This window comes from Ascaphus truei, chromosome 2, assembly GCF_040206685.1.
Source record: "Ascaphus truei isolate aAscTru1 chromosome 2, aAscTru1.hap1, whole genome shotgun sequence".
NCBI lineage: Eukaryota > Metazoa > Chordata > Amphibia > Anura > Ascaphidae > Ascaphus > Ascaphus truei.
Genome location: NC_134484.1, coordinates 381895589 through 381923312, shown reverse-complemented (window position 1 = coordinate 381923312; position 27724 = coordinate 381895589). Strand labels below are relative to the sequence as shown.

Genomic DNA, 27724 nt, shown 5'->3' with positions numbered 1-27724 from the left:
ACCCTCACTTTCTTGCCTCCCCAGATAAATTTATCTATAGCTGATTGAAGTGAGAGGAAATCCTTCAATCCTATCGGCACTGGGAGGGTTTGGAAGAGGTATAGGATGCGTGGAAGCAGGTTCATCTTAACGCAGTGGATCTTACCGATCCATGAAATATTGTGGGTGGACCATCTTTTGAGGTCCCCTCTCAAAGTCTGTGTCAATTTGGGATAGTTTGCCTGATATAGCGTCTGATAAGACTTGGTGACGTTGATCCCCAGGTATCTAATGTTTTTCGGTTGCCAATTAAAATTGAAATTTATGGCGATCAGCTTCTCCATGTGCGTGGGGAGATTAATATTCATAGCATCCGATTTGGACTGGTTTATTTTGAATCCGGAAATTCTGTTGAATCTCCCCAACAGGTCAAAAAGGTTTGGCAGAGAGGTAAGGGGTCTAGATATAGTCAGGAACACGTCATCCGCATAGAGTGCCACCTTATGTGACTGGTTTCCAATGTCTATACCCGTGATGTCTTTGCTGTCGCGTATGTGGGCGGCCAATGGCTCCATACACAAAGCAAAGAGGAGGGGGGAGAGCGGGCAGCCCTGCCTTGTTCCGCTCTTAATTTGGAAGGGGTCCGAGACGAACCCCTGGTGGGTAACCCTTGCCAATGGATTCTCGTAGAGGGCAAAAATTGCCTTTGTTAATTTCTTTCCCATCCCAAACGCTCCAAGCGTAGCCTCAAGGTATGGCCAGTCTATCCTATTAAACGCTTTTTCCGCATCCAGACTGAGCGCCATAACTGGTATTGATTTGGCATTGGCTATTTCTAGCAGATCAATGATTCGTCGAGTATTGTCTGAAGACTGTCGACCCGGGACAAACCCGACTTGATCTGGGTGCACCAGTCTGGGTAGGATGAGACCCAATCTATTGGCCAGGAGTTTGGCGTAGATTTTAATGTCCGAATTAATCAGGGATATTGGTCTGTAGCTTTTGCAGTCCAACGGGTCTTTTCCCTGTTTGTGTATTACTGAGATGGACGCCTGGAGCATATGTTGGGGGAAAGGGGTGCCTCCCAATACTTGATTAAACATGTTGCGAAGGAACGGGGTTAAGAATTTTCCGAATTTCTTATAATAAAGATTCGAGAAACCATCGGGACCCGGGGCTTTAGAGGGTTTTAAGTGTTTGATAACCGCCAGTATTTCCTCCGTTATGAAGTCACTACCCATTGCCTCTCTGTCTAACCTACTCAGGCCCGGCAGATTCGCGCCCTTCAAGAAATCTTTCAGGGCTTTGTCCGTGCCAGCCGAATGGGCTACTTTGTCCCCGTCATATAATTTCGCGTAGTATGTTTTGAACTCCGCTACAATGTTTTTTGGGTTGGCCGTGGTATCGCCTGACTCCAGCTGTAGGGCCTGGATATTATAATTACTGGTTTTAGCGCTAATCATGTTAGCCAGCAGGGTATCTGGTTTGTTTGCTTTTTCGAAGAATCTTCTCTTAGACCAACTTAACGATTTCTCCGCCTGAGAGGCCAGGAGTAGATTTAGTTTAGTCTGAGTGTCGCCAATCAGTTGGCGGGTGGCAGGGTCTGGGGCGATTTTATATTTATCCCATAGTGTCTTTAGCTCCGAGTGCTCTTTCCTAATTTTAGCGTTGCTCTCTTTTTTCTTGCGGGCCGCAATACTGATCAGATTCCCCCGTATTGTTGCTTTGTGTGCCTCCCAGAGGGTTATGTGAGAGCTAACGCTTCCTTTGTTTTCTCTAAAGAATGTTTGAATTTCGTCCCCAATCCTGATCTGTAAATCCGGGATTTTTAAAAGGGATTCATTTAATTTCCAGTTTGCTCCTGGCCTGTCCAGTCCTATCTGTGTGCACCGTAGCTCTATTGGTGCGTGATCGGACCACGAAATATCGCGGATTCCCGCGTGGGCGATCTTTGGGACCAGTCTACTAGAGACGAAGAAGTAATCGATTCTACTAAATGAGTCGTGTGGGTGTGAGTAAAAAGTATAGTTTCTAGTGAGGGGATGGAGTTCCCTCCAAATGTCGACCAGCTGAAGGTCCCGCAGTCCCTGTTCGAGGGCCCTGGATCCAGGATCCGTCTGGCGCCTGTAGGGACCTGAGCGATCTAGGGCTGCGTTTGATACTGTATTAAAGTCTCCCCCAATGATTAATGCGCCTTTAGCGTGTTTGCGAATAGTTTCAAAGGATGATGCGAAGAAGGCCGGGTCTTGTCCATTAGGGGCATATATTACGGCGATCGTGATCGGTTGCTGGTTAATGGACCCTGTGAGTAACAGGAACCTACCCTCCTTGTCCTTCTTCACCTCATCCACCACCAGTCCCACCCTATTATGTATCAGTATTGCTACTCCGCGTTTTTTCACCCTTGCGGATGCTAAGTAAACCTGTCTGAATTGCTTATCAAAGTATTTGGGGAAACTGGTGGTGCTAAAGTGTGTTTCTTGTAGTAAAACAATGTCCGCACCCTTACGTTTATAGTCAGTGAGCGCTATTTTTCACTTACGCGGGCAGTTCAGCCCCTTGGCGTTGTGTGAGATAAATGTTAATGACATGAGGTGCTTTTGTTCTCACCTCTTGTCCTGTGTGTCGTAGGTTGGGGTGTCCGGCGCCCCTCGGGAGCACTCAGCCTCTCTGCAGTGCACAGTGGTGCGCTCAATGTCAGCGGGTTGCCTCCTTGGCCGGAGGAGGGGAAGGGCATGGAGAACACATATGGGACACAGGACACATAAAGGGAAGAAAACAACATTGATATGATCAACAACGTGGGTGAGGCAATAATGGTCCCAGACCACCGCCCCCCCCTTGCCTTCGGGAAGGTGGAACTCCTCCAGTGCCCCTGGCTCCCTCCTCCCCTCCACAGGGCTCCTCCGCTCCATCCTCTCCCAAGGACTTTCTCGGCTACCTGGGCATCCGCCCCGGCCCGAGTCTGTAGACGCACAGCGACGGCCAGACTTAAGCCCCCGCCGGCAGACAAATTGTATCATTATGTGCGTGGTATCTCTTACCATGAGCTATCCTCTAGCACTTTTAAAGAACTGACTGTACCGTCAAACCCCCCCCCCAACTTATTCACGTTCCTAACTAATTAACCAAACTTACCTCCAGCTCCCCTCCCACCCTATAGCGAACTCCCCGTAGCTTTTATTCGGTTCCCCTTGACCTCTTGTGCTGCCTCTCATTGTCCCCTTCTGGGGCCTTGCAATTGCTTGCATCGGGCAGTCAACTTGCAATTTTCCTATGTCTAACTCCCAGCCCCCCTCTTCTATTCCTTTTCCCCCCTTCTTCTCGTCCTGCCCCCCCCCCTCTACTCCTCCTTTCCCCCCCTCTTCTCCTCCTTTCCCCCCCTCTTCTCCTCCTTTCCCCCCCCTCTTCTCCTTCTTCCCCCCCCTTCTTCTCCTTCTGTCCCCCCCTCTTCTCCTTCCCCCCCTCTCCCCCTTCTTCCCCTCCCCTCCCCCTCCTTCTGCCCCCCCTTCTCCCCTCCCGTCGCTCCCTTCTTCCCTCCCTTCTCCCCCTTCTTCCCTCCCTTCTCCCACTCCCAGTCTGGTGTGGCCCCGTGTCCCTCTGAGGCCCGGGCATCTTCCTCCCTGGGTTTCTCCAGCGCTCCGCTCGGCCTCCGTATGCTTGCGCTGTGGCTCCTCCCCCTTTGGACAGTGGTGCCGCCATCTTGGAGGGTCCCGTCCGTCTCCCTACAGGCTTTCTCGCGGGATTTTTCAGTTTCCTCCCTGTGACGTCACCGGGTACCGCCCTCAGCCAATTGATCAGTCGGAGAGGATCCAAGATGGCCGCCAGACGTGGAACACTGCTGCTGGGCTGCGGAGGCGGCTTGGAGGTAAGCGTGGCTTGGAACAACAGGTTCCTCAGGCTCTCAACTTTAGAGACGTAACGCTGCAAACTTTGTGAACTGTAACGATGCCAGGTGAGCCGGTTTACCCTTATGTCGCGGGTAAATTGTCTTTTAACGAATTAATATTATTGTTGTTGTAAGTTTTCTCGTTTGCCTCCAGCTCAGTCCTCACTTAGGACTCCGAGGCTGTCGGTTCTTGGTAGATTTCCCAGCTTCCCTCCATGTTAGGTCTGGGGTTGCACACTCCGTAGCCGCCTCTGCAGGGGCCTTATCCTGCAGCCCGAGTTTGGCCAGGAAACTCCCCCCTTCCTCCAGCTGCCGCAGGGTGTGTGGGACGCCATTGCGGATCACCATCAGGCCAAATGGGTATAGCCAGCGATAGCGGACCCCCTCATCGCGTAGTAACTTTGTGATAGGTGTAATTTTTTTCCGTTTGAGGAGGGTAGCGGGGGAGATGTCCTGGAAGACTTGCATCTTATGGCCTTCAAACAGTGCCTCATTCCGGGTCAGTTGGCAGAAGGACTCTTTAGTCCTGAAGAAATGGAAGCGTACTATGATGTCGCGGGGGGGGTCTCCTGGTTGTGGCCTCGAGCGCAGGGCTCTATGACACCTGTCTAGATGCGTGTCTCGCTCCGACTTTTCTGGCATAAGCTGCTGGAGCCATCTGGTCACAAAATCCTCCGGATCCGTCTCCTCCTCCTTGACCCCCCGGATCCGCACGTTGTTTCGGCGGTCCCGGTTATCTGCGTCCTCCCGTCTGTCGGCGAGGTCCCGCATCTCCTCTTTTAGTTGGGTAAGTTTTTTTTCAGTTTTCTGTTGGGCCTTAATGGAGGAGTCGAGTTTCCTTTCCAGGGAGTCTGTTCTAATCCCTATGCTGCCTAAGTCCGCCCTCAGAGCGGTCAGTTCAGACTGGAAGCAGCGTTTTATGTCCATACAGAACTCCCGCATGTCCCGGCAGCGCATTATCTGGTCGTCCCTTCCATGATCAGCCCCGTCTTCCCCTTCAGACTCGGAGCCGCTTTGCATAGGCCCCTCGTGGTTTTTGGCGCGGGCCGCTTCTCCCTTGGCAAAATAGTCGGTTAAGACCGACGAGGTCCGCTTCGATCTCGTTGCCCTTGACATCCCTGCAGCTTCGGCGGGCTATGGGGGTTTTCCGGTGAGTGTCGGCGTAGGTTTCGTGCTTTATTTATTTATTTTAGTGCCGGCTGTGAACGGAGCTTGTAACTCACACGTCCATGCAGCCAGCCGTCGCGCATGCGCCTCTGACCCAGACATTCTTATGTTACAGGAGACACATTTTTCCAAAACTAGTTCCCCGAAGTACATAGATCATAGATTCAAGAGTTGGTTCTCGGCTTCGGCTAGCAAAAAAAAAGGTGAGTTGCAATATTAATTCACAACCGATTGCCACTGAATGTTTAACTGGTTAAAAAAGACAAAAATGGCAGATTCTTAATTCTAAGCGGAGACATTCAGGGCCAGCCCATAACCCTGGCATCTGTCTATGCCCCAAATGAACAAGCAGAAACATTAATGGATAAATTCTTCTTAACTCTTAGTAAAATCGCACAAGGCGGTGTGGTTCTAGGGGGTGACTTTAACCAGACATTAGACCCAATACTGCACAGATGCACCCCAGGGGGGCACAAGAGAACGAACGTTAGGGCGTCTTGGTCTAGAGGGCTGAGAACAAACAACTTAATTGATATTTGGAGGGAACAACACCAAAGAGAGAAGGGTCCCACCTTTTACTCCAATCCCCACGACAGGTACAGTAGGATAGACTATCTCTGTGTGTCTAGCAGAATGGTTTCACAGATCTCCCATTAGGGAATCCATGATATTTCATGGTCAGATCATGCGCCTATTGAGCTGCGGTGCACAGATTTCAGGCTCGACAGACCAGGAGCGAACTGGAAACTCAATGAGATATTGTTGAAAATCCCAGAGATTGAACAGAAAGTGGGGGATAGAATCAGGGTTTATTTTCAGGAAAACGTTGGCAGTGTGGTTTCACAGTCCACCCTATGGGACGCCCATAAGGCAACTTTGAGAGGAGAACTCATAGGGATAGCGAGTAAGCGCAAGAGGGAACGGGAAAAAAGATCAATATATTAAAATCCGAATTGATGGTCCTGTCTACCCGCCACAAAGAAAACAAACAGGCATCGACCCTTATGGAATTGCTTGATACCAAAACAAAGCTAAACTTACTGTTGGCCTTGGTCTAAGTGGACATTTTTTGAAAAAGCGAACAAGCCAGATACCCTACTTGCCAATAAACTTAGAGATAGAAACCAAAATTTTCATATTCAGGCAATTCGGACAAAGAGGGGAGATCTCACTTCTGACCCCAAATTAATAGTAGAAGAATTCAAAACATTCTATGAGACCTTATATGATGGGGCGAAAGTTACCCAGAATAAGGCCACTCGCACACAACTGAAGACATTCCTCAAGGAGGCTAGGTTACCTAGATTGTCTAGAGAGGAGAGGGACGCCCTACAGTCAGATTTCACCTTGGAGGAGCTGCTGGAGGTTATGAAATCACTGAAGCCATCCAAAGCCCCTGGCCCGGATGGCTTCTCTAACTTATATTATAAGAAATTCCTAAAGCTGCTGGCTCCTCATCTTTTAAAGCTTTGTAATTCATTTCTGGAGGGTGCCCCCATCCCGGGCCCTATGCTCCGGGCGTCTATCTCAGTGATCCATAAATCAGGGAAGGACCCAGCTGATATAAAAGCTATAGACCCATCTCTTTGATTAATTCGGATACTAAAATCTTTTCCAAATTGTTGGCTAACCGACTTAACCAGGTGATGCCGAAGCTGGTCCACCTAGATCAAGTAGGGTTCATATGTGGGAGACAGGCGGCAGACAACACTAGACGGATAATAGATTTAATAGATTTGGCACAGAAAAAAATATCTCGTCTATGCTGGTTAGTCTGGACGCAGAGAAAGCATTCGATAGAATCGACTTGCCCTACCTGAGGGAGTCGCTTGGGGAGTTCGGCTTAGGGGGGAGAATGATGGGCGCAATTCTCGTTCTGTACCAGGGACCGACGGCGAAGGTCAGGCACCAGGGCTTCCCATCGGGGGAATTCCTGATAAAGAGCGGCACCAGACAGGGTTGCCCCCTGTCCCCTCTCCTTTTTGCACTTTGCATTGAGCCCCTGGCGGCACATATCCGCCTCAGCCCAAATATAGCAGGCATCCACATCGGTGAACAGTCACATAAAGTGGCCCTGTATGCTGATGACGTGATATTAACAATATCACATCCCCTCACCTCTCTGCCAAATGTCTTCAGTCTTTTGGGGGGAATTTAATAAGATATCTGGTTTTAAAATCAATCAATCAAAGTCAGAAGCCCTAAATATCAACCTGCCGAAGGTTACGGAAAAATTAATTGCTATAAACTTTAACTTTAAATGGCAAGCCTCCTCTATTAAGTACCATGGGGTTAATATTATAAAACAATATAGTGCACTATACAAGGAAAATTACCCCAGACTAATACGGACCCTGAAGGAGGATCTCAGGCGATGGTCAGGATACGGAATATCCTGGATCGGTAGGATCCAGTGTATAAAAATGAATCTCCTTCCCAGAATCCTGTACCTGTTCCAGACCCTTCCAATTCAAATAGTGCAAGATGATATCCTCCGGCTGCAGTCCGCTATGGTGAAGTTCGTCTGGGGTAATAAAACGCCACGCATAAAAACTAGCACGCTTATTAGGCCCACACCTAGAGGGGGATTAGCGATATCTTGCTTGTAATCGTATTTCAGAGTGGCCCAATTATCGCAAATTACCCAGTGGCACACACACCCAAGCCTATGACGTTGGGTAGAACTGGAAAACGAATGCTGTGCCCCGGTGGCATTGCAGGACTTAATTTGGCTACCAAAAAAGGTTTATAAGACCGTAAGTGACCCGCTATCTGCGATGGGCAGCTCATTGGCGGTTTGGGGGACGAGCAGATACAAATTTGCCCTTACGAGGCAACATTCCTTGATGACACTGTTTTTGGGAAACCCTGACTTCGCTCCGGGCCTGCAGTGTAAGGATTTTTTAATTTGGAAGCAGAAAGGCCTCACCAGGCTTCTGCACTTGGAGGGACGAATTTCAACAAAATCCTTTGAACAAATTAAATCAGAAAAAGAGATGCCAAATTCAGAATTCTTTAGATACCTCCAGTTAAGAGCGTTCTATACTAAATTTCCACAACGCCCCAGGCGAACAAATTTTGAGTAGCTCTGTTCCAGAGGGACAGACACAAAGGGACTTATCTCTGGTGTATATAGGGAGGTGGTCCGTCCTGCAAAAGACGACGATAGGAAACTTAGTTACAGGACCAGATGGGAGGCGGACTTAGGGGAGACGGTAGAAGACAAGGACTGGGACTCCATAGTACTAGCAGCATCAAAGAGTTCTATATGCACCACCTTAAAGGAGAATGCGTATAAGGTCCTGATGAGATGGTATCTGACCCCGAAAAGATTGTCTAAGTTTGTCAAAGGTTACCCCCCATTGTGCCCAAAACAATGTGGGGAACAAGCAGACTTGTTGCACATGCTGTGGAGCTGCACCAAAGTGGCCCCAATATGGGAAGACATAAGGAATTGGCTGCAGAGAATTCTCGGTCTCACGATCCCTTTGGAACCCTGGTTGTTTCTGCTGGGCAGACGCACCCCGGGGTTAAACAGATCAGAGCACAAATTAATTGCACATTTTGCAACAGCCCTGAGGTGCAAAATCGCAGCATTGTGGAAGCAACCTGAGTTACCCAACATCCCCAAAATCAGGAATAGAAGTTGGTTTGTTTGCCGGATGGAACAGTTAACGAGTCTGGTTAACGACACCAGCACAAATTTTCTAAAAATCTGGGCACCATGTCTGGCCCAAACGGATATCCCCGGGGTAGATGCCGCTAATATTCTGCTTTGATAGTTGAAAACACATTCTCCTATGATGGGGTGAGATTAGTGATAGACAGAGAGAGGACCGACAGGGTCGTCAGGGAGGAAACCATATCGAAAAGTCAGGGGGCAATACAGGAGATCCTGCCCTCATTCTTAGAGGTCGTGGAGCTGAGTGGAGAACTGAAGCTCTCCTGAATTGCATGTCCCCCCCCCCCCCGCCCCCTCCCCTCTTTTCCTTTCTGTGTGTGTGTCTATGGTCGTGTTACTCAGTATGTCTAGTTCGGTTATTCTTCGAAAAACTTGAGTCGATGTGGTTACTTTATAATATGATAATGTGTTGTTAGATTTTTATATGGCTGTACCGCACACTCAATAAAACATTTTGGTTGAAAAAACAAAAAAAAAGGACACTGGATTTAATCGAACGTACCTTTTGGTGGCCTAAGATGAGCAAGGACATTCTGGACTTCACGAAAGCTTGTCCGGTATGCGCACAGAGTAATTCCGTCCGACACAAACCTTCCGGGCTTCTTCTGCCCCTTCCCATCCCTGAACGCCCTTGGAAACATATATCCATGGACTTCATAGTGGAACTCCCACCCTCCAAATGGATGAATATGATCCTCGTAGTAGTGGATAGATTTTCCAAACAAGCGCACTTTGTACCCTCAAGAGTCTTCCCAATTCGGCCACCTTGGCCAACGTGTTTTCTAAAGAAATTTTCAGGTTACACGGCATTCCTCTCACAATTGTATCGGACAGGGGCACACAATTCATTTCTAAATTTTGGTGAGCGTTTTCTCAGAGACTTTGCATTTCCCTCCTCTTCTCCTCGGGCTATCACCCACAGACCAACCGCCAGACTGAGAGAATGAACCAGACCCTGGAGCAATATCTTAGATGTTTTGTGTCCGAATCTCAAGACAACTGGGTAGATCTATTACCCTGGGCAGAGTTCGCGATTAATTCATTGAGGAATGAATCCATGCAAGAGTCGCCATTCTTCGTTAATTATGGGTTCCACCCCAGTCGTCTTCCTCTCTCCTCCATTCCTTCTGGAGTACCTGCAGCTGATGTTCAAGTCACTAATCTACAAGACTCCTGGAAGAAAATCCAAAAAGCATTGCAAGGGGCCGAACGGAGACAAAAGACCCAAGCGGATCGGTGCCGTCAGGTGGCACCGGAGTATAAACCAGGGGAAAGAGTCTGGCTTTCCTCTAGGAATATCAAGCTTAAAATTCCTTCTCAGAAGCTGGCGTCTAGATTCTTGGGCCCTTTCGAGGTCCTCGAACGATCAACCCGGTAGCTTATCGGCTCATAAACCTTGGGAGGATCGTCCGGAGCCCAATCCTCAAGCGGGGGGGGGGGGTACTGTAAGGAATCAGCGGACACGCTCACTACAGCGGGACCCCGTTGCCCCGGCTCCCAGCACCGTCGCACTCTCCGTGCGCCCTCCCTGCCGGCTCCTTACCTGCTCCGGTCGGGCGCCTCTCCTCTCCTTTGCGGCACACGCTGCCTCCTCTCACACGCTGCTGAGATGGGTGCGTGGGAACCTTACAGGGCGCGTGCGCACCCGATCCTCTTTGCCATCCTCCTGCACTTCTGGCTCCACCTCCCATCAGCTACAGGCAATCTCCACCACTCACCTGGCTGGCTCCCACTCTAGGCAGATGAGATTATCCCTGGCCCGCTCAGGCATGCCCCCGCTCCGCCTCTTACACCCATGTGTCTTCCTACATATATAACCCCAGTCTTCCCTCTCCTTCCTCGCTCTGCATAGTTTCTTGTGGCTCTTGCTGTACAGAGTTCTATGCCTGGCTGTCTTGTATCTTTCAGCTCTCGCTCCAGTTCCTGACCCTGTATGCTACCCTTGGATTTGATCTCGGCTTTCGTTAGACTTCGTGTACCTCTCTACCCCCTGGACTCGGCTTTGGACCTCACTACGCAGCTCTCTCCTGTCCTCGACCTACGGCTTTCGGATCTTACCACTCGGACCTCTGGCACCCCGGACGCGACAAGTATCTGGCTAACCCTCTCTCACCAGACCCGGCAACGCACCCTACCACAATCCGGGCACGCCCTCACTGCTGTGGTTGCATGTTATACCTTTATCCAACTCAGTACTGGGGACTGGTCAGGTCTGCGGGCAGTTCAGCGTTACAGTCTGTTATTCTTTAAAAAGAAGGCACACATTTATTTTCTTTGGAGGCTTTTAATGGTGTTAAGTGTGGAGTGGTTGTTTCGTGGAAAGAAGATTATTTGCCTGTGCAAACTTTTGTTTAATAAAGGGATATCTCACACAAAGGAGTGGAGGAGGGTGGGCAATGTCCACATCCAGCTCGCAGGATGGTTGCCTCTGGCCTCGCTACCCAGTCCCTACCTGTGGTGCGGGTATTGGAGGCCATGTCAGAGAAAGCAGCATGGGTGGAGCCCACCCAGGTGGTCCTAACAGGACGACCGGCCGGATGACTGACCGGACGTTGGCTCCAACTTCCATAATCACTGCCTGGTGGGCTCCAGCTGGGCTGCAGTCTCCACCTCCACACTGCCTCTAACCTTGCCTCTGCTGCACGCACCACAGGTAGGGACCATGGGAGACAGTTAGAAGGAAAGAGAGAGGAGAGAGATGGACAATGGGGAAGTTAGAAGGGGAGTGATAGAGGAAGGGTATGGAGAGTGAGAGAGAAGGGAGAATGAGAGGGACAGAAAGGGAGAGTGAGGCAGAAGGAGAGTGAGACAGAATGAGAGTGAGGGAGAGGGAGAGGGAGAAGGAGATGGAGGAGGAGAAGGGGAGTGAAGGAGAGGGAGATGGCGAGAGAAGGGCGGACAGTGAGGGAGAAGGAAAGTGAGAGGGAGGGGGAGACAGAAAGTAAGAGAGAAGGAGAGGGAGGCAGAAGGAAAATGAAAGTGAGGGAGAAGTAGAGTGAGGGAGGAAGAAGTAGGAGAGTGAGAGAAGAGAGAAGAGAGAAAGAGGGGGGGAATTAAAAGAGAAGATGGGGAAGAGTGAGTGAGAAAGGGTGGCAGAGAGTGGGGGGGGGGTAAGAGATAAAGGTTTGGAATGCTTTGCATGCCATACACTTAATGTAGATTCTACATTGAGTATGTATCCCGCAAAGCTTACTAAAATGGTCAAGTGGTCCTCCAGGCAGAATAATTGCCCACCCCTGGAGTAGAGTATATCAAACCGCTCAAGTTTCAGCTCAACATGTACAAAATATTATTTTAAAATACTGATAGATGTCATGATTTGATAAAAATGTCATCAGTCACCCAGATTTAACCCGTTAACAATGTATCTTCCAGTAGCACACATGGCCATAGGAGGAACTGTACTTGTACAGTAAGTTACTATATATCTGGGAATCTGCATTTTCATGTCAATCCTTCAGAATACAACATGATTAGTGTGGAGAGACTGAAACTCTCTGACTGTAAAATACATAATGTTAAACCAGTGGGAGGAGGGAAATGTGAGATGTATTGGGAGATCACACCCATAAAGCATCAGCTAGAAACTCTGTTACACTCTCTCTGTAGGGCTGGAAATTAACGAATTAGTTGTGTCTCTGTACAGTTTATAAGCAAGAGCATGCAGATTGCAGAATGTGAGTAGAAATTCTAGAAGAAAACAAGCAGACAAAACAGGACTTGTTGTGGACTTGCATTGGGCATAGCTTCTTGTGAGATGAATATTGGCATTTTTATTTATTTTTATGTTATCTTTTATACCCACATCCTTTCTTTAGAGAGAGATACATTGAATTGAAATAGGGTTTAATGTCTGATTTTTGGGCTTGTAATTGAACATTTTCATATGTGAAAAAGAAAGCTGTTTCAAGAGATTTCAACCATAAAAGGAATGATTAAAATAGTCTTATAATAATAATAATAATAATAATAATAATAATAATCTGTCCTTAAGAACTAGTAGTCTATATACAGTATATTTTATCTATCATATAAAGATTACTATTATCAAGAAATAGCGTGGCTGAGATAGGTAAGTACTGTCAATTAACAATTGTATTTTATTTTCTCAGTACATTTAGATTACACTGCATTTTTTTCAAAATTGAATTGCTTATTGCCTAAAGGTAGATTTCACAAAAGCTTCTGCGAGAGATCTAAAAATATTGGGATATACTGAGACTAATTACGTGTTTGTCATTATTTTTAATGTTGTCATTAGATATGCAGTAATGAATTTAGTAGCATTTATATAAGCCAAATGTATTATATTATTGAAATACAGTAAGTAATGCAAAGTTCTAGTAGTCATGTTGACCCTTGAGATTTATAGTGAGTACAGTATTATGAGTCCTATGTTATTTAGCAATGTTTGTACTCTTATACATGCCATAAACGGGGAGCAAGCCAAACACAGATAGAAGGATAAATGAAGAAATATTTATTTAATTTTCCTGCTTGAACAGGCTTAGTTAAAGTCAGCAAAAGTGTCTCCATACAAGAGAGGCAGAGCAGCCGCTTGTACAACAATCTTATAGGAACATTAAAGTCTGTACAAGGTGGGGGTGGATTTCAAAGAGCATGCTCCATTTATTTACATTTTTGCTCTGTATTACATGTACACTAAGAGCTACGTTTTTTGTGTGACTTCTTTGGGAAAGCAGGAGTCTAGTGTGAGCATCAGAGAAAAGTTAGAGTTTGACTGACACAATTTTAGCTGGAAAATACCTAGTAGAAACCTTTTTTCACCTAAGGCTGTTTCATATCAGTACCAGAAGGCTGTTGAAGTAGTGGGCTCTTACACAGTAAGAGAGTGCACCTTGCAACAGAAATGTTGACTAGAGGACATTGAATCTACATGTTACAACCCATTGGTTGTGCTTTCCTCCATCTTGGCAAAGGTGATGGTGTGTTGGAGGTGGTGGTGGTGGTGGTGATGGTGTGTTGGAGGTGGTGGTGGTGATGGTGTGTTGGAGGTGGTGGTGATGGTGTGTTGGAGGTGGTGGTGATGGTGTGTTGGAGGAGGTGGTGGTGGTGATGGTGTGTTGGAGGTGGTGATGGTGTGTTGGAGGAGGTGGTGGTGGTGATGGTGTGTTGGAGGTGGTGATGGTGGTGGTGATGGTGTGATGGATGTGGTGGTGGTGATGGTGTGTTGGAGGTGGTGGTGATGGTGTGTTGGAGGAGGTGTGGTGGTGATGGTGTGTTGGAGGTGGTGATGGTGTGTTGGAGGAGGTGGTGGTGGTGATGGTGTGTTGGAGGTGGTGATGGTGTGTTTGAGGTGGTGGTACGGATACTAATCACAAAGTCTGAGTCAGCAGCAGAAGCAGCAGGTACGGTTGATACCCTACAGTATGTACTGTATGCAGGGTTTGATCAGAAACCCCATTAAGTGGCTCATATTCCTTTGAAATTACAGGTGCTTATTGATTGTTCTCAACTAAAATGTGAACTGACTGCTCAATCCCACGTGCCAAAATGAAATAATATTAGTTATACTCTGGTGCAGAGGGACACATTCATATATATACATTAACCAATTAGTGAGATAAGATTCTCACTCAAGTGAGCAGCGTGATAATCTTATCTCACTAATTGGTTTATGGTTATTGATTGTTGAATGCCTTCAAGGCACATGAAGTTCAGGCAAGTGGAAGTAGATAAAGGTAGTAATCTGTTGGTATCATTACATAAGGGAAACTTGATTCATGTTCCCTTTTCTCATATACTCAGCTTGATAGTTACCAGTTTATGGGACCAGTGTAAGACAGTGCAGAAAAATGATCATCAATAGGAAAACCTGTGTCCACTTTAACTGCTCCTACACATCTTGTAATCTCTATTACCATTTATGCTTGGGCATAGGAAGCATCAAAACCCACTTACCCTACAGAGACAGAATCAGTTAAGGATGGCATACTGTAGGTTTCCCCTATATTGGAGAGCGAGAATTTGCTCGGGCCATCTTAGAAAGCAGCGGAGACTGATGCTTCCAAAGGCGGCATTAGCAAAATCTCACTCTCCAATATAAAGCAAACTAGCAAAACCTCATTCTAAGCTGTTTCCTCTAATAGAGAAAACTCAGTCAGCACCTGTTTCCCAAAGACATGCTAAAGAGCAAAAGCAGCAGCAAGCTCGTGGGGCACTGAGAGGGTGTGCAGCCAAAGTACAGCTGCAGAGAGGTTGTGTGTAATTTGAACTCTCAAAAATGGGCTTCAAAAAACATACAGACCCATATTTTAAGTGGTTATGTTTGCTTGTGTTGATTTAAAAACCTTCAGTACACATTTTTATTTCAAATGAGGGAGTTTGATGTGTGTTTTATTTAGTTATATTTGTTTCTGTTTCCGCCCAGAGGGCAGCTCAGCTCACTTCCTCTGGGCTACACACCATGACACACTTGCTTCAGGTATGGGGAAAAGAAGAGAGAGGGAGAAGGAGAGGGAGATAGAGAGAGAAATAAATTCTTTAAAAAAAGAACCGCCACTTAAAGTCTCTCATTGTTAAGCACCCCCACGCCCCCCCCCCTTCCCAGGATGCAGAGAGAGAGAGAGAGAAAGCACTGAAACATGTGCTCTCTTTTAAAAAGCAGGTGTACATGCATCTGCCTAAGGGTGCAGAATCCATTGGGGGATCCTTTGAAGGGGTTATGTATAGTATTTTCTAAAACACAGAGGAAGTTATGTGCTTATGTGTTTCTTTTGTAAGAATCTGTGATGTGCTCACAAAAGCTGCCCCCTGCCTGGGTTCCAGTGGCCACCAAGCCTTTCTTTTGTCTGATTAGAAAAGGCTCACTGGGCTAGTGCTAAGAGATCTGGACATGCAGGTAATTCTTTCAGCCTATGCTGATGATATAGCCCAGGACCTAGTTGATCTGGAGCAAGCAAAAGTGTGCCAATAGGTCTACACTGTGGCCTCTTCAGCTGGGATCGACTGGTTCAACTGCTCAGGCCTTTTTGAGGGTCCTATAGAGGTAGACTTGTGGGAGGCAGGTGTTTTCAAATATCTTGGTCTACCTGTTTGCTGCGGAGTGCCCAGTCCCCGACAATTGGACCGAGCTTAATTACAGAATAAATGAATAAAAGAAATAAAAACAGAAACAGATAAAATCAAATAAATCTCTTTCTTAATCTCTCTATACAATATATAACGTCCTGCCTGCCTATGTCAGCCTACACCCAGCTAGCTACCCTGCTCTCACCCTCTGCTCTCCCAAACAACACTGACAAGGTAGAGCGGCCACAGATGCACCAACAGTATATTGTTTGCAAAATTAAGATTTTATACAATTTATGGCTCCAAAAGCTCAATCAAACTTTTTGTGGGTTTTTCAACGTTTCTGAAATGTTCAGAGGACACATTCACAAAGTGAATCTCGGTAAGAAAATAACATGACATTACTAAATTAATCTTACTGCCTTTTCCATTATTTGTTCAGGTTTTACTGTATGTTTGGATACAGGGGTGGTTTCGGCGCTTCTGCGCATGCCTGAGTCAAAGAGGCTCCCGGATGTTCTTCAATAAACTTTATTGTAGCAAAAACACACAAGGGCTAACACCGCAATCTACCCCTCTACGCGTTTCACCCTTACAGATAGGGCTTCGTCTCGAAGTGGGGAGAAGCGGTAGCTGCCTGATTAAATACAAGAAAAGCCCACGAAAATGGTTTAAAACATTAAAACATTAACCCCTTCAGTGCCAAAGCCTATTTGCATATTAAACACATAAGTCAATCCTATGTATAAACCGTTCCTGGAATACAGTGTCTATTGATCTTAGAATCTCTAAGTATTCCTAATCAAAACCTTGTATTTAGATTAGACTCAGGCTGTACATTGAAGGTATATAAAGAAAGTTAAAAACTGCTGACAACACTGCAAGTGTCTAATAGGGTCCCTTAAATCAATGTAATACATGAATTTGCAGCTTCAAACTTATATAATGTGTAAAGGCAATTTGTCACAAACAAAACCATATGATACACATTTTTTGTCATAAACATTATATGATGCTGCTACAGCATTAAATGATAAGGGCAACCAGTGAGACGAAAAAAGAAAAAAGATGGGAAAAAGAAAGGGAGAAAGAAAGGGAGGGGGTGTGGGGGGGTGTGGGGGGGGGGGTGTGCGGCATGGGTAGGGGGGGTACAAATCCAGAAACAGCAATGGAAGCTAAAAGCATTCTTAACAGAATTAATTAATTGTATTTAGAACAATCCTATCAGAGGAAATGATATGTTATATTATCACACCCCAAGAAACATATATTGATGATCTAAAGGAAACAGCGCAGATCCCAATCAATATTGAGTCCGTTGGGCTGCAGAGTGTTTAACGTGTATATCCAATGGGCCTCTCTCTGGTGCAAGATCTTAATTCTATCCCCTCCACGAGGAGGTAACGCAATATGTTCAATGGCACAACATTGAAAACTCTCTACAGGACTCAATATTGATATTGATTGATTCGGCAGTAGCGCCGAAACCACCCCTGTATCCTGACATTCCAGACGGCGGCACGCAGGAGCAACCGAGGTGAGCGGGTCCCAGACCGGAGATGCAGGTGAGGTAAGATTAAATATCCCCCTGCACCGGTCAACTCTGTGGCCACGCGGAGCTCCCTCGTACACTGCCCCAGTGTCTAAGACAATTAAGGTGACTTGCCCACATACACGGAAGCGCAGGACAGACCTCTTGGCTATTTTACTGTATGTTTACAGTAAAAGTTATTACTTACAAAAAATAAATGTAAGTCATCCACGCAATACCACATTCTGAACATCGTAACAATTTATACTTGCATTTAATAAAAGGTGAGAGATGAAAAAAAAGAGAAAAGCATAAAGGAAGATAAATAATAAAAACCATGGCATTATATTTTTCAGCATTTAAACTTGAGCCATATTTGTGGTGGGGCCAGATAGTGGTTAATCCTGGACTTCTATGAGTGTTTATATAGTTTTATTTTAGAGCTGTTTATTTAATTTATAATGTTTACCCAGCAAATCCAGTATTTGCTATACTTACATAGTTACATAGTTACATAGTAGATGAGGTTGAAAAAAGACATAGGTCCATCAAGTTCAACCTATGCTAAATTTAGACAACAGATACTTTATCCTATATCTATACTTACTTATTGATCCAGAGGAAGGCAAACAAAAAACTCCATTAAGGGGAAAAATTAATTCCTTCCTGACTCCAAGAATTGGCAATCGGATTACTCCCTGGATCAACATTCTTCCCATGTATAATTATTTGGTATATCCCTGTATACCTTTCCCATCTAAAAAGATGTCCAACCTTTTTTTGAACAAATCTATTGTATCTGCCATCACAGTCTCCATGGGTAACGAATTCCACATTTTAACTGCCCTTACTGTAAAGAACCCTTTCCTTTGTTGCTGGTGAAATTTACTTTCCTCCAACCTTAAGGGATGGCCCGAGTCCTTAGTACTGCCCGTGGGATGAATAGTTCTTTTGAAAGCTAATTGTATTGTCCCCGAATATATTTGTATATAGTTATCATATCCCCTCTTAGACGTCTCTTTTCTAATGTAAATAAATCTAATTTAGCTAGCCTCTCGTCATAAGTTAGATTGTCCATCCCCTTTATTAATTTGGTGGCTCTTCTCTGCACTCTCTCTAGTTCCATAATGTCTTTTCTTAGGATTGGTGCCCAAAATTGTACTCCATATTCAAGGTGTGGTCTTACTAGTGCTTTGTAAAGGGGCATAATTATTTTTACTTCCCTTCCATCCATTGCCCGTTTGATGCAAGATAAGATCTTGTTTGCCTTTTGCAGCTACTGCATGACATTGGGCACTATTGCTAAGCCTGCAGTCTACAAGCACTCCTAAAACCTTCTCCATCAAGGATTCCCCCAATATATCTCCATTTAATTTGAAAGTCGCCTTTTTATTCTTGCATCCCAAATGCATAACCTTACATTTATCTGTATTAAACCTCATTTGCCATTTACCTGCCCAAGTTTCCAGTCTCTCCAAGTCCTTCTGAAGAGAAATTACATCCTGCTCTGATTCTATTACCTTACACAATTTAGTATCATCAGCAAAAATGGAGACTTTGCTCTCTATCCCAACCTCAAGGTCATTAATAAACAATTTAAAAAGCAGGGGTCCCAGTACCGATCCCTGAGGTACTCCACTCATGACTTTAGCCCAACCTGAAAAAGTTCCATTTATGACAACCCTCTGTTGTCTGTCCTTTAACCAGTTTTCAATCCAGGTTCATATATTATTATTATTATTACCTCTTGTGTGAAACCGTATCAAAAGCCTTTGCAAAATCTAAGTAGACCACATTAACTGCATTACCCTAGTCTAAATTCCTACTTACCTCCTCAAAGAAACAAATAAGGTTAGTTTGGCAAGATCTATCCTTCATAAATCCATGCTGACTATTACTAATAATTTTATTTTCCATTAGGTATTCCTGAATATTATCCCGTATTAAACCTTCAAGTAGTTTCCCTACTTTTGAAGTCAGGCTTACAGGTCTGTAATTTCCCGGTTGTGATCTAGCTCCCTTTTTAAATATAGGCCCCACATCTGCTTTACGCCAATCTTGTGGTACTGAGCCTGTGGAAATGGAGTCCTTGAATTAAATTAAATTAAATATTAAATATAATGGTTTGGCTATTACTGAGCTTAACTCCTTGGATGTATGCCATCGGGGCCAGGTGCCTTATTTACTTAAATTTTTTCAAGTCGCTTATGAACTTCTTCCTCAGTTAACCAATTGTTCATTAATATGGAGGTTGTGGCTTCCTCCTGCGGCACTACTATTGAACTTGATTCTTCCCTGGTAAACACAGAGGCAAAGAATTTGTTTAATACCTCAGCTTTTTCCTTATCTCCAATAATAATCTGCCTACCCATCTCACACTGAAAGGGTCCTATATTTTCTTTTCTCATTTTTTTGTTATTAAGGTACTTAAAGAACATTTTAGGGTTGACCTTACTTTCTATTGCAATCCTTTTTTCATTATCCATTTTTGCTAATATTATTGCCATTTTGCAATTTTTTTTACATTCCTTAAAATTCTGATACGATGTCTTCGTCCCTTCTGACTTAAAGAATCTAAACGCCTTCCTCTTCTTGTCCATTTTATCCCCTACCTGTTATTTAGCCACACTGGTTTTGACTTATTTCTTTTATACTTATTACCCAAGGGTATACACTGATAAGTGTGCTTTTCTAACAATGATTTAAAGACTGTCCATTTATCTTCTACATTTTTCCCTGCAAAAACATCATCCCATTGTATTACTACTAGATTAGACCTCAGTTTATTAAAATCTGCCTTTCTAAAGTTTAAGGTCTTTGTTGAACCCAAGAAATCTATTTTTTGATCATTTATTTCAAATGAGACCATGCTATGATCACTGTTACCCAAATGTTCCAGGACTTTAATATTTGTTATTACTTCTACATTTTTTGATATGACCAAATCCAGTATTGCCCCTCTCCTGGATGGTTCCTCAATAATTTGGGTCATATAATTGTCTTTAAGCACCCCCAAAAACCGTTTTCCTTTTGTTGTAACGCTAATCTCATTGCCCCAGTCTATGTCTGGATAATTAAAATCCCCCATTATGCAAACATGACCCAGTTTTGATGCCTTTTCCACTTGCAAAAGTATTTTAGCTTCCTCAATCTCTGTCACGCCTGTATGCCCACAGACATGGCAAGACCCCAATACTGAGGTGGGAACGGTATTACACCACACACCCACAGCAGTGGGAGCGAGCCCGGAGTGTGGTATGGCGTTGCTGGGCCTGTTGGAAAAGTAGTTAGGATACTTGCAACGTCTTGTAGGGTTAATCGTAAGAATGGTCGTGTCCGTGCGCCAAAGTCCAGGGGTACAGAGAGTAGAGTAGTCAGAGTTCGTAAGCCAAGTCCAAGGATTCCAGAGGTCAGCAAAGTAGAGTTTGTAGCAAGGTTCAAGGGTTACAGAGAGCAGGGTAGTCCAGGATGAGCAGGAATCAAAGCCAGGGAAATCCAAAGTAACACAAGAGCAGGTACAAGCAGGAACACAGAGGGAGCAGAGCATAGGACTGCACACACAGGGAAACAGGAACTATGCAGAGCGATGATAGAGAGGACAGACAGGGATTATAAAGGAGGGGACACCAATGGGAGAGAGAGGAGGAGCAGAGAGAGAAGTGGGAGACAACAGGGATAGGTCAGGAGGAGAGAAGGAGGAGACAGAGGGGTCAGACAGCGAAATTGCCTGCAGGTCACGGGAGGAGGAGTCAAGGGGTTGATGAACTCTAGAAGAGGAGCGTGTGCGTGCGCTCTCTGTAAGCTGAATCTCCTCCAACCTTTTTAGCATTCTCCCCCCTAGCACAAAAGATCCCTCTTCATTGAGGTGCAATCCGTCCCTAGAATATAGATGGCACTTCTCAGAAAAGGAGTCCCAGTGCTCTAAAAACCCAAACCCCTCCTTCCTGCACCACTTTCTTAGCCATGCATTAACCTCCCTGATCTCTGGCTGTCTCCCTGCGGTAGCACATGGCACTGGTAGTATTTCAGAAAATACTACCTTGGAGGTCCTTGCCTTAAGCTTTTGGCCTAGATCCCTGTAATCATTTTCTAGGACCCTCCATCTTTCTCTAACTTTGTCATTGGTGCCAACGTGTACCAAGACCGCCGGGTCAATCCCAGCCCCCCCCCCCCCCCAACAATCTGTCTACCCGATCCGCATGTAAAAGGAAATCTAATGGTATTATATAATTTGTGTTACATGAGGCAATCACAATAGATAGGGGAAGTGGACATAACTATGTATTTCATATCATTAGTACTGTATGTTTTAAAATATAGTAAAATGTATATAAAATAGGAAATTTTGGGGGGGGAATAGTTTGAATGTTGTAAGTTTACTTCCATAATGATCATAGAATTCATAAGTCAACCCTGTTTTGTTCAGATAAACTGTATTTTAATTTGGTAACAGTATATAAAATATAGCGAACAATCCCATCCTAACTTCATGAATGTTTGAAAAGCAAAGAGGCATATGGTTTAAGTGGCACAATGCTGGGGCAAAAATCAAAGAAATATCCCTATTGTTTTCTATAGGATTGCTTATTTAATCCATGTGGTGCAGTTTCTCCTACCCTAGAATTGCCTTGATACATACAGTATGGGCCGTAATGTTTTCTTCACTGTAGAATGTTAAAAAGCCACACATTTTATAGTGACACATAATAAAATGACTTTACAAAATATTTATAAAATTACACGTGAGATGTTTGTTCTAGGAATTATCAACATCCTCATTTTTTGCCCCCGGATAACACTTATCCTTAGAGATGGGTGACATTTACACAGAAATTAGAATCTGCAGAAAATTCAAAAGTGTGCAGCTTCCTTTCATCTGTGGACCTGTCTTTTTTAAATCTAAATTTGTTTGCGGATTCAAGAACCTGAAATATGAAAGTTAGAGAAAGAGAGAGTGAGAGAGAGATCTATATTTAGTAGAGTCCCAAGAAGAGATTGGCGAAACAGTCCAAATCTGTTTCCTGGGATTTGCTGGATGTTTTAGACCAAATACGTCCCCCCCACCAACATCCGTGTGCAGATTGGGCACACAAAATAATCCATAAAATCAGAAACTGCGTTTTTGCGTTTTTGAGACTGATCCGCAGAAATCCACAGACCAATGGAACCAATCCACAAAAGAAAACGTCCATCTCTAGTCCCAAGCACTATACACTATATATATACAGTTAGGTCTGGAAATAATTGGACACTGATACAAGTTTTGTTATTTCGGCTGTGTACCAAAATAAATAAATATATATATATATATATATATATATATATATATATATATATATAAAGCAACTGTAAATATTACTGTATGTTCATTTGCATGTCTTAGACAGGTCTGCAACCCTGTCTTTCCCCATTGTCACCCAGCATACAGCGCTTCCACTGCAGCAAGGGATTCTGGGAAATGACATGCAAATGAGCACTCAGTGCCACCTTTTGTCTCAAGCTCATATTACACAAGCCAATCCTCAAGCCTATGCATGCTGTTTTAAACACATCTTTTAAACAGAGGCTGGGATGAGATGCAAAGCCATTAGACCTACTTACATACATGTTTCAACCTTGATGGGTATCATCAGTGTGAGGCTGGTCTTAAAGGCAAGCAGGTTTGAGACTAGACTAGGTAATCACCACTGTCATTAAGGTTATGGTGGGTAAAAAAAGTGACAAAAACCCTCCACACTAAAGCATAAAGCAACTGTAAATATTACTGTATGTTCATTTGCATGTCTTAGACAGGTCTGCAACCCTGTCTTTCCCCATTGTCACCCAGCATACAGCGCTTCCACTGCAGCAAGGGATTCTGGGAAATGACATGCAAATGAGCACTCAGTGCCACCTTTTGTCTCAAGCTCGTATTACACAAGCCAATCCTCAAGCCAATATATATTGGAGTTCATCAGTAGCAGAGTTCCTGAGTCCCACTGTGGATTAAAGGCTTTAAATTGCTGACAAACGGTAATTGCATATCTTACCACCTAAGTCCTGATTGTTCTGACATACTGCCCTATGATATATTTCTCCCCCCCCTCTTCTCTTCCTCTCCCTGCAATTTGCGCCTAGGTCACTTCTTCTCTCTCTATATATATATATATATATATATATATATATATATATATATATATATATATATATATATATATAAAGTATATATATCCCCACTAACTAAATGATATATTAGTGGACTTCTTTTAAAATTTTAAATTCAATGTAAAATTCAAAGGTGGATTTCACAGGATCTGGGAGGAACGGAGCTGGTGAAAGAATAGGATGCATGTGCCTCATTTTTTAGTTCTCAATCCACCTTCGGATTTTTGTGTGCAGATCGTAATTTGGTAAACAATTCGCGGATCGGATTATGGTAACAAAAATAAGCAGATCTGATTTTGACAAGTTTGCCCATCTTTCCTTAGCTTAACAGTTTAATAAGGCGGGAGAGAGAACAATCTTTAAGCACTAAGAGTTGAGCAATAACTGCTTACAGCCTGCACTAAATTAGACTACTTTAGGATTTCATGTATACATGTTTATCTTTATGACAATACATTTAAATAATAAATAACCTTCATGTATTTAATGGCCCTAGTGTGATGTGATAAAAAAATACTTTGTATGTGTATATAGCAATATGGTATTAGAATCAGATGATTTGTAAGCCCTATATAAACTCTGGCATTTAAAAATTGAATGTGATTCCTATGGTAATATGACCAGTAGAACATTTGAGCTAAAGTAATCAAGAACTGAAACAATAATGTGTGGTGCACATTTAAGACAAGCAATAAGGGGCAAATAATAAGACAACAAACTACTTCTGTCTGGAAGTTAAATAATACAAGATCATTTCTTGTCTACTTCTGAGAATAGGACACTCTAATTGCTGCTTAATCTTTGCAGATCGTCCTGTCTGGGTCAATTAACCAGGTCAGGTGTGTCAAATTAGCCATCTACTGAACTATTACAGAAGGCTGCTTAAATCCCCTCTATGCTTCAGTGTATCTCTCTGTCTATCTGTCTGTCTGTTAGTTTTGATTACTTTGATGGTGCTAATAAATTATGCTGTAAAGATGATTTACTTACATGCTTCTTGCTTAAGTGTTATAATTTATGCATACCATGATGCAAGGATAGAGTGATCTCAGAGACTGAATAGGGCCTATTCTTTAAACTCTGATATTGAAGTGCAAAATCGCAAGGAAACGACGTGCAATTTGATTGAATAAATATATGGTTTTTTCATCCACATTCATTAAGAATGATCTACAAATAAAAATCGCCTATGTTTGACATCTCATTTGCATGTGCTTTTCGCCCAATTTGCTGCTATACCCACCCGGAATCAAACAGTTAGAAATCTCGCCTCTACTCATTGCATGCCACAGAGGCTATTAAGGCATTGCCATGAACTGCTATGGAATAAACAGGCTTAACCCCTTCCACCCCACCCCTCAATCTATTAATGGCTGCTGGTCTATTAGTCAAACCTGGCTAATAGCTCTGTATGGCATGGTACTACAATTCTAAAAACAAGTGTTAAAAAGACTCATAGTTAAGGCAGCACCATCCCATAACACTTCACTCATCAATAGAGAGAGGATGTGCGAAAGGGCAACAGTTATGAAGATAATTAAAAATGAAAATAAAGACATTTTATTAAAAGGGTGATTTTCCATCATTGGAATAGTCCATGGCTTTAATCAATGTCGAGACTGGTTCATTGTTGGATAGGGTGAGGTTGAATTGATGTAGGCTATTGGGCTTTGGATTGTTATGGTGCTCGTCTCAAATTAGGAGGCGGACCCGCAGGGCCGAGGTAGGTATACAAATAAACCGACCACAACCCAGGGACAGGCCTGTAAGAGTATCTGTAGTCAGTATGGAAGCAGGGGTTAGGGCTGGTGGCAGAGTTGCAAAGTCCAGGGGACAGGCAGAGGTCAGGGCTGGCGGCAGAGGTGCAAAGTCAAGGAGTCAAGTGGAGGTCGGGGCAGGCAGAAGGCAGCGAGGTTGCGGTCACTGTCCGGGTCAGCAACAGCAATTCAAAACAGGCAAGAGGATAAGGCGTAACTGCAAAGACCGACAGGAGCTGCAAACACACAGAACTTTGCTCGGCTACTCCCTATGGTAACTGCAGCCTTATAAAGCAGGCTGCCAGTACCCAAAATGGCCACAGAGAGCAGAAAGGGCAGGAGAGACAGAAAACCTGGACCGTAGTGAAAACCCGGCATGGATCGAGCAGAATCCTTACATGGATTAGGCCACTGTTGAGGCCTCAAGGTAGACATTGTTACTGTTTCACTTTATTTCTATTGTTTTTATTTGGGGTTGCAATGTGGCTAACTGCCATACTCTGTTCAGTGAAGCAACAATCAAAAAATGTGATATTGGAAGGCGCTATACACACCACTTAGTATGAACAGTGTAAGAATTAGTGAAAAATAATACAGTGTTATAAATATATATATATATATATATATATATATATATACGTGAATTACGTAATCATGTGACTTTAGTGAAAATAAGTGAATAAGATGGGTGAAATATTGGCTCAGACCTCCGATGGGGACTTGTTCCCACAGTCCTCATCCACAAATATCTCTCCAAAATTTCAGAGGGAGTGCAATCCAACCCAAAATAAAAGAAAATACATAGTGCACTCTGATATAGCAAGTGATATTTCTATATAGACTTGGCTCTTATACATTTCCTACTTACATCCAGTAAGTAGTTTAAAAGCCTTTCTCCAAAATGCTGTTGTTTGGGTCTTTCTATCTTGTGGTAGGTTTAGATGTTCCTCAGCGTGAGTAAAATGGCAAACATGGTGCAGATCAGTTTGTCATAAATTTATAAAAGGTAAGACATACTCACATTCTTCACAAGAATAAAAGGCAAAAATCAAATATAGAAGGTTAAAAGATGGCGCTGAGTGTTCTTGAACTCCGCGGGAGTCGAGGGGTCAGGGCGTCCCTTTGCCGCTATGCGGTATGTATGCCACAGTGGTTAGTAACACATTGGGAATGCCTTACCAGCTTCTATGGCATGCAATGGGTAGATGGTTAGGATAATGAGAAGTTTAAATTTCCGAGCACCTTGATTTCCAAGGTGACAATGAATTGTGTTCCATTGCTGTTCCAACTAATGACTAAATTATTTGGTTTATGAAATTACGTGTCAATATCGCACTTGGAGCCCTGTGGGCACTGTGTTAACTACTTGAAAGGCTCTTCTGAATCATGCTTTCTCTATTATTTGCATAAATACTGCATGTTGCTGATTATGGTTTGCTACTATGTTGTCCATCTGGAAGGTTTCTGTTTCTCCTTTAATTTTATTATTTACAAATTGTATATGTGCTGGAAGAGTTACATATGCTATTCTGTAACAATGGTTTTCTGGCTGTAATTGCTGTTCACTTTTTCTTCTGGCGTCTCTCTGTGTACACAACCTCTGAAGAAGAACCCCCTGGGAACCAAAATATTGGGACTCTAACCTGTGGATGTCTGACCACTAAATTCACCTTTTTTTACTTACTGTGTGCAGTACTGATTTTATTGATATGTCTGGGACATTCCGATTTATAACTCTTAACACTTAATATATACTAATATAATATTATATATATATATATATATATAGTTATATAATTTACATTTAATCATACTGGACTAACATAGGTATTTCTATTTAATACATGTAATCATGTAATAAGTGTATTTTTTTTTCTGAATATTCTATCATAATCTGTTTGCTGATACAGTACCTGCCATTGACACTTATACTGACATTTTCAGCAACAAATACTCTGCATTTTCAATAGAAGCAACTATCAAGTGTCAACAAAAACATATCAGCATGAGGGAAGATATCAATTATACAAGAAGAGAAGATGACAAACAGGATCCTAGTAAGTAGACATATGCTAAACTTTTTCTGAAATTGAATGAATGAGGTTCAGCTCCGGAGACCCCTTATTTCAATATTATGTTATTCAAATTTAAACTGTGCGGTCGCCTGTAAGACCTATGCAGGGAGATGCAGCTCTTCCAGACTGCTGGAGTGAAATCGAACGTTAAATGCATTTAGCTCATTAAGCAAACACAAAGTCGTGCTGTTTGGCATTTTTTTGCCAAACGCTACAAAATTTGCGATTTTCCTTAGTGAATACCGTTTTCATACAAACTTCATAGCGTTCGGTAGGAACATGCAAACACGTTTGGTAATCCAAATAATTTATTGAAGTTTAGTGAATAGACCCCTTAGAGTCTTATACCTAACGGGAAAAAAGAGGCGTATTTAAGTGTTCCCATAAAAATCTTTTAAATAAACATTTCTCCAAAGCATGAAACTAGTGGATGCTTTACCAATAAACTCTGTGATTGAGAAAGAAAAT

General features: G+C 43.6%; 1 protein-coding gene across 1 annotated transcript in view; it reads left to right on the top strand.

Moving 5' to 3' along the window:
* Positions 1-12328: 12328 nt before the first annotated feature.
* LOC142487595 (ATP-dependent translocase ABCB1-like) overlaps positions 12329-27724 on the top strand; it is a 141773-nt gene continuing 126377 nt past the window's right edge. Inside the window, exons 1-2 of the mRNA XM_075587172.1 lie at positions 12329-12394; positions 27126-27238. Coding sequence (XP_075443287.1) covers positions 27187-27238 — 52 coding nt within the window. The 5' untranslated portion in view covers positions 12329-12394; positions 27126-27186. The remainder of the gene's footprint in view (positions 12395-27125; positions 27239-27724) is intronic.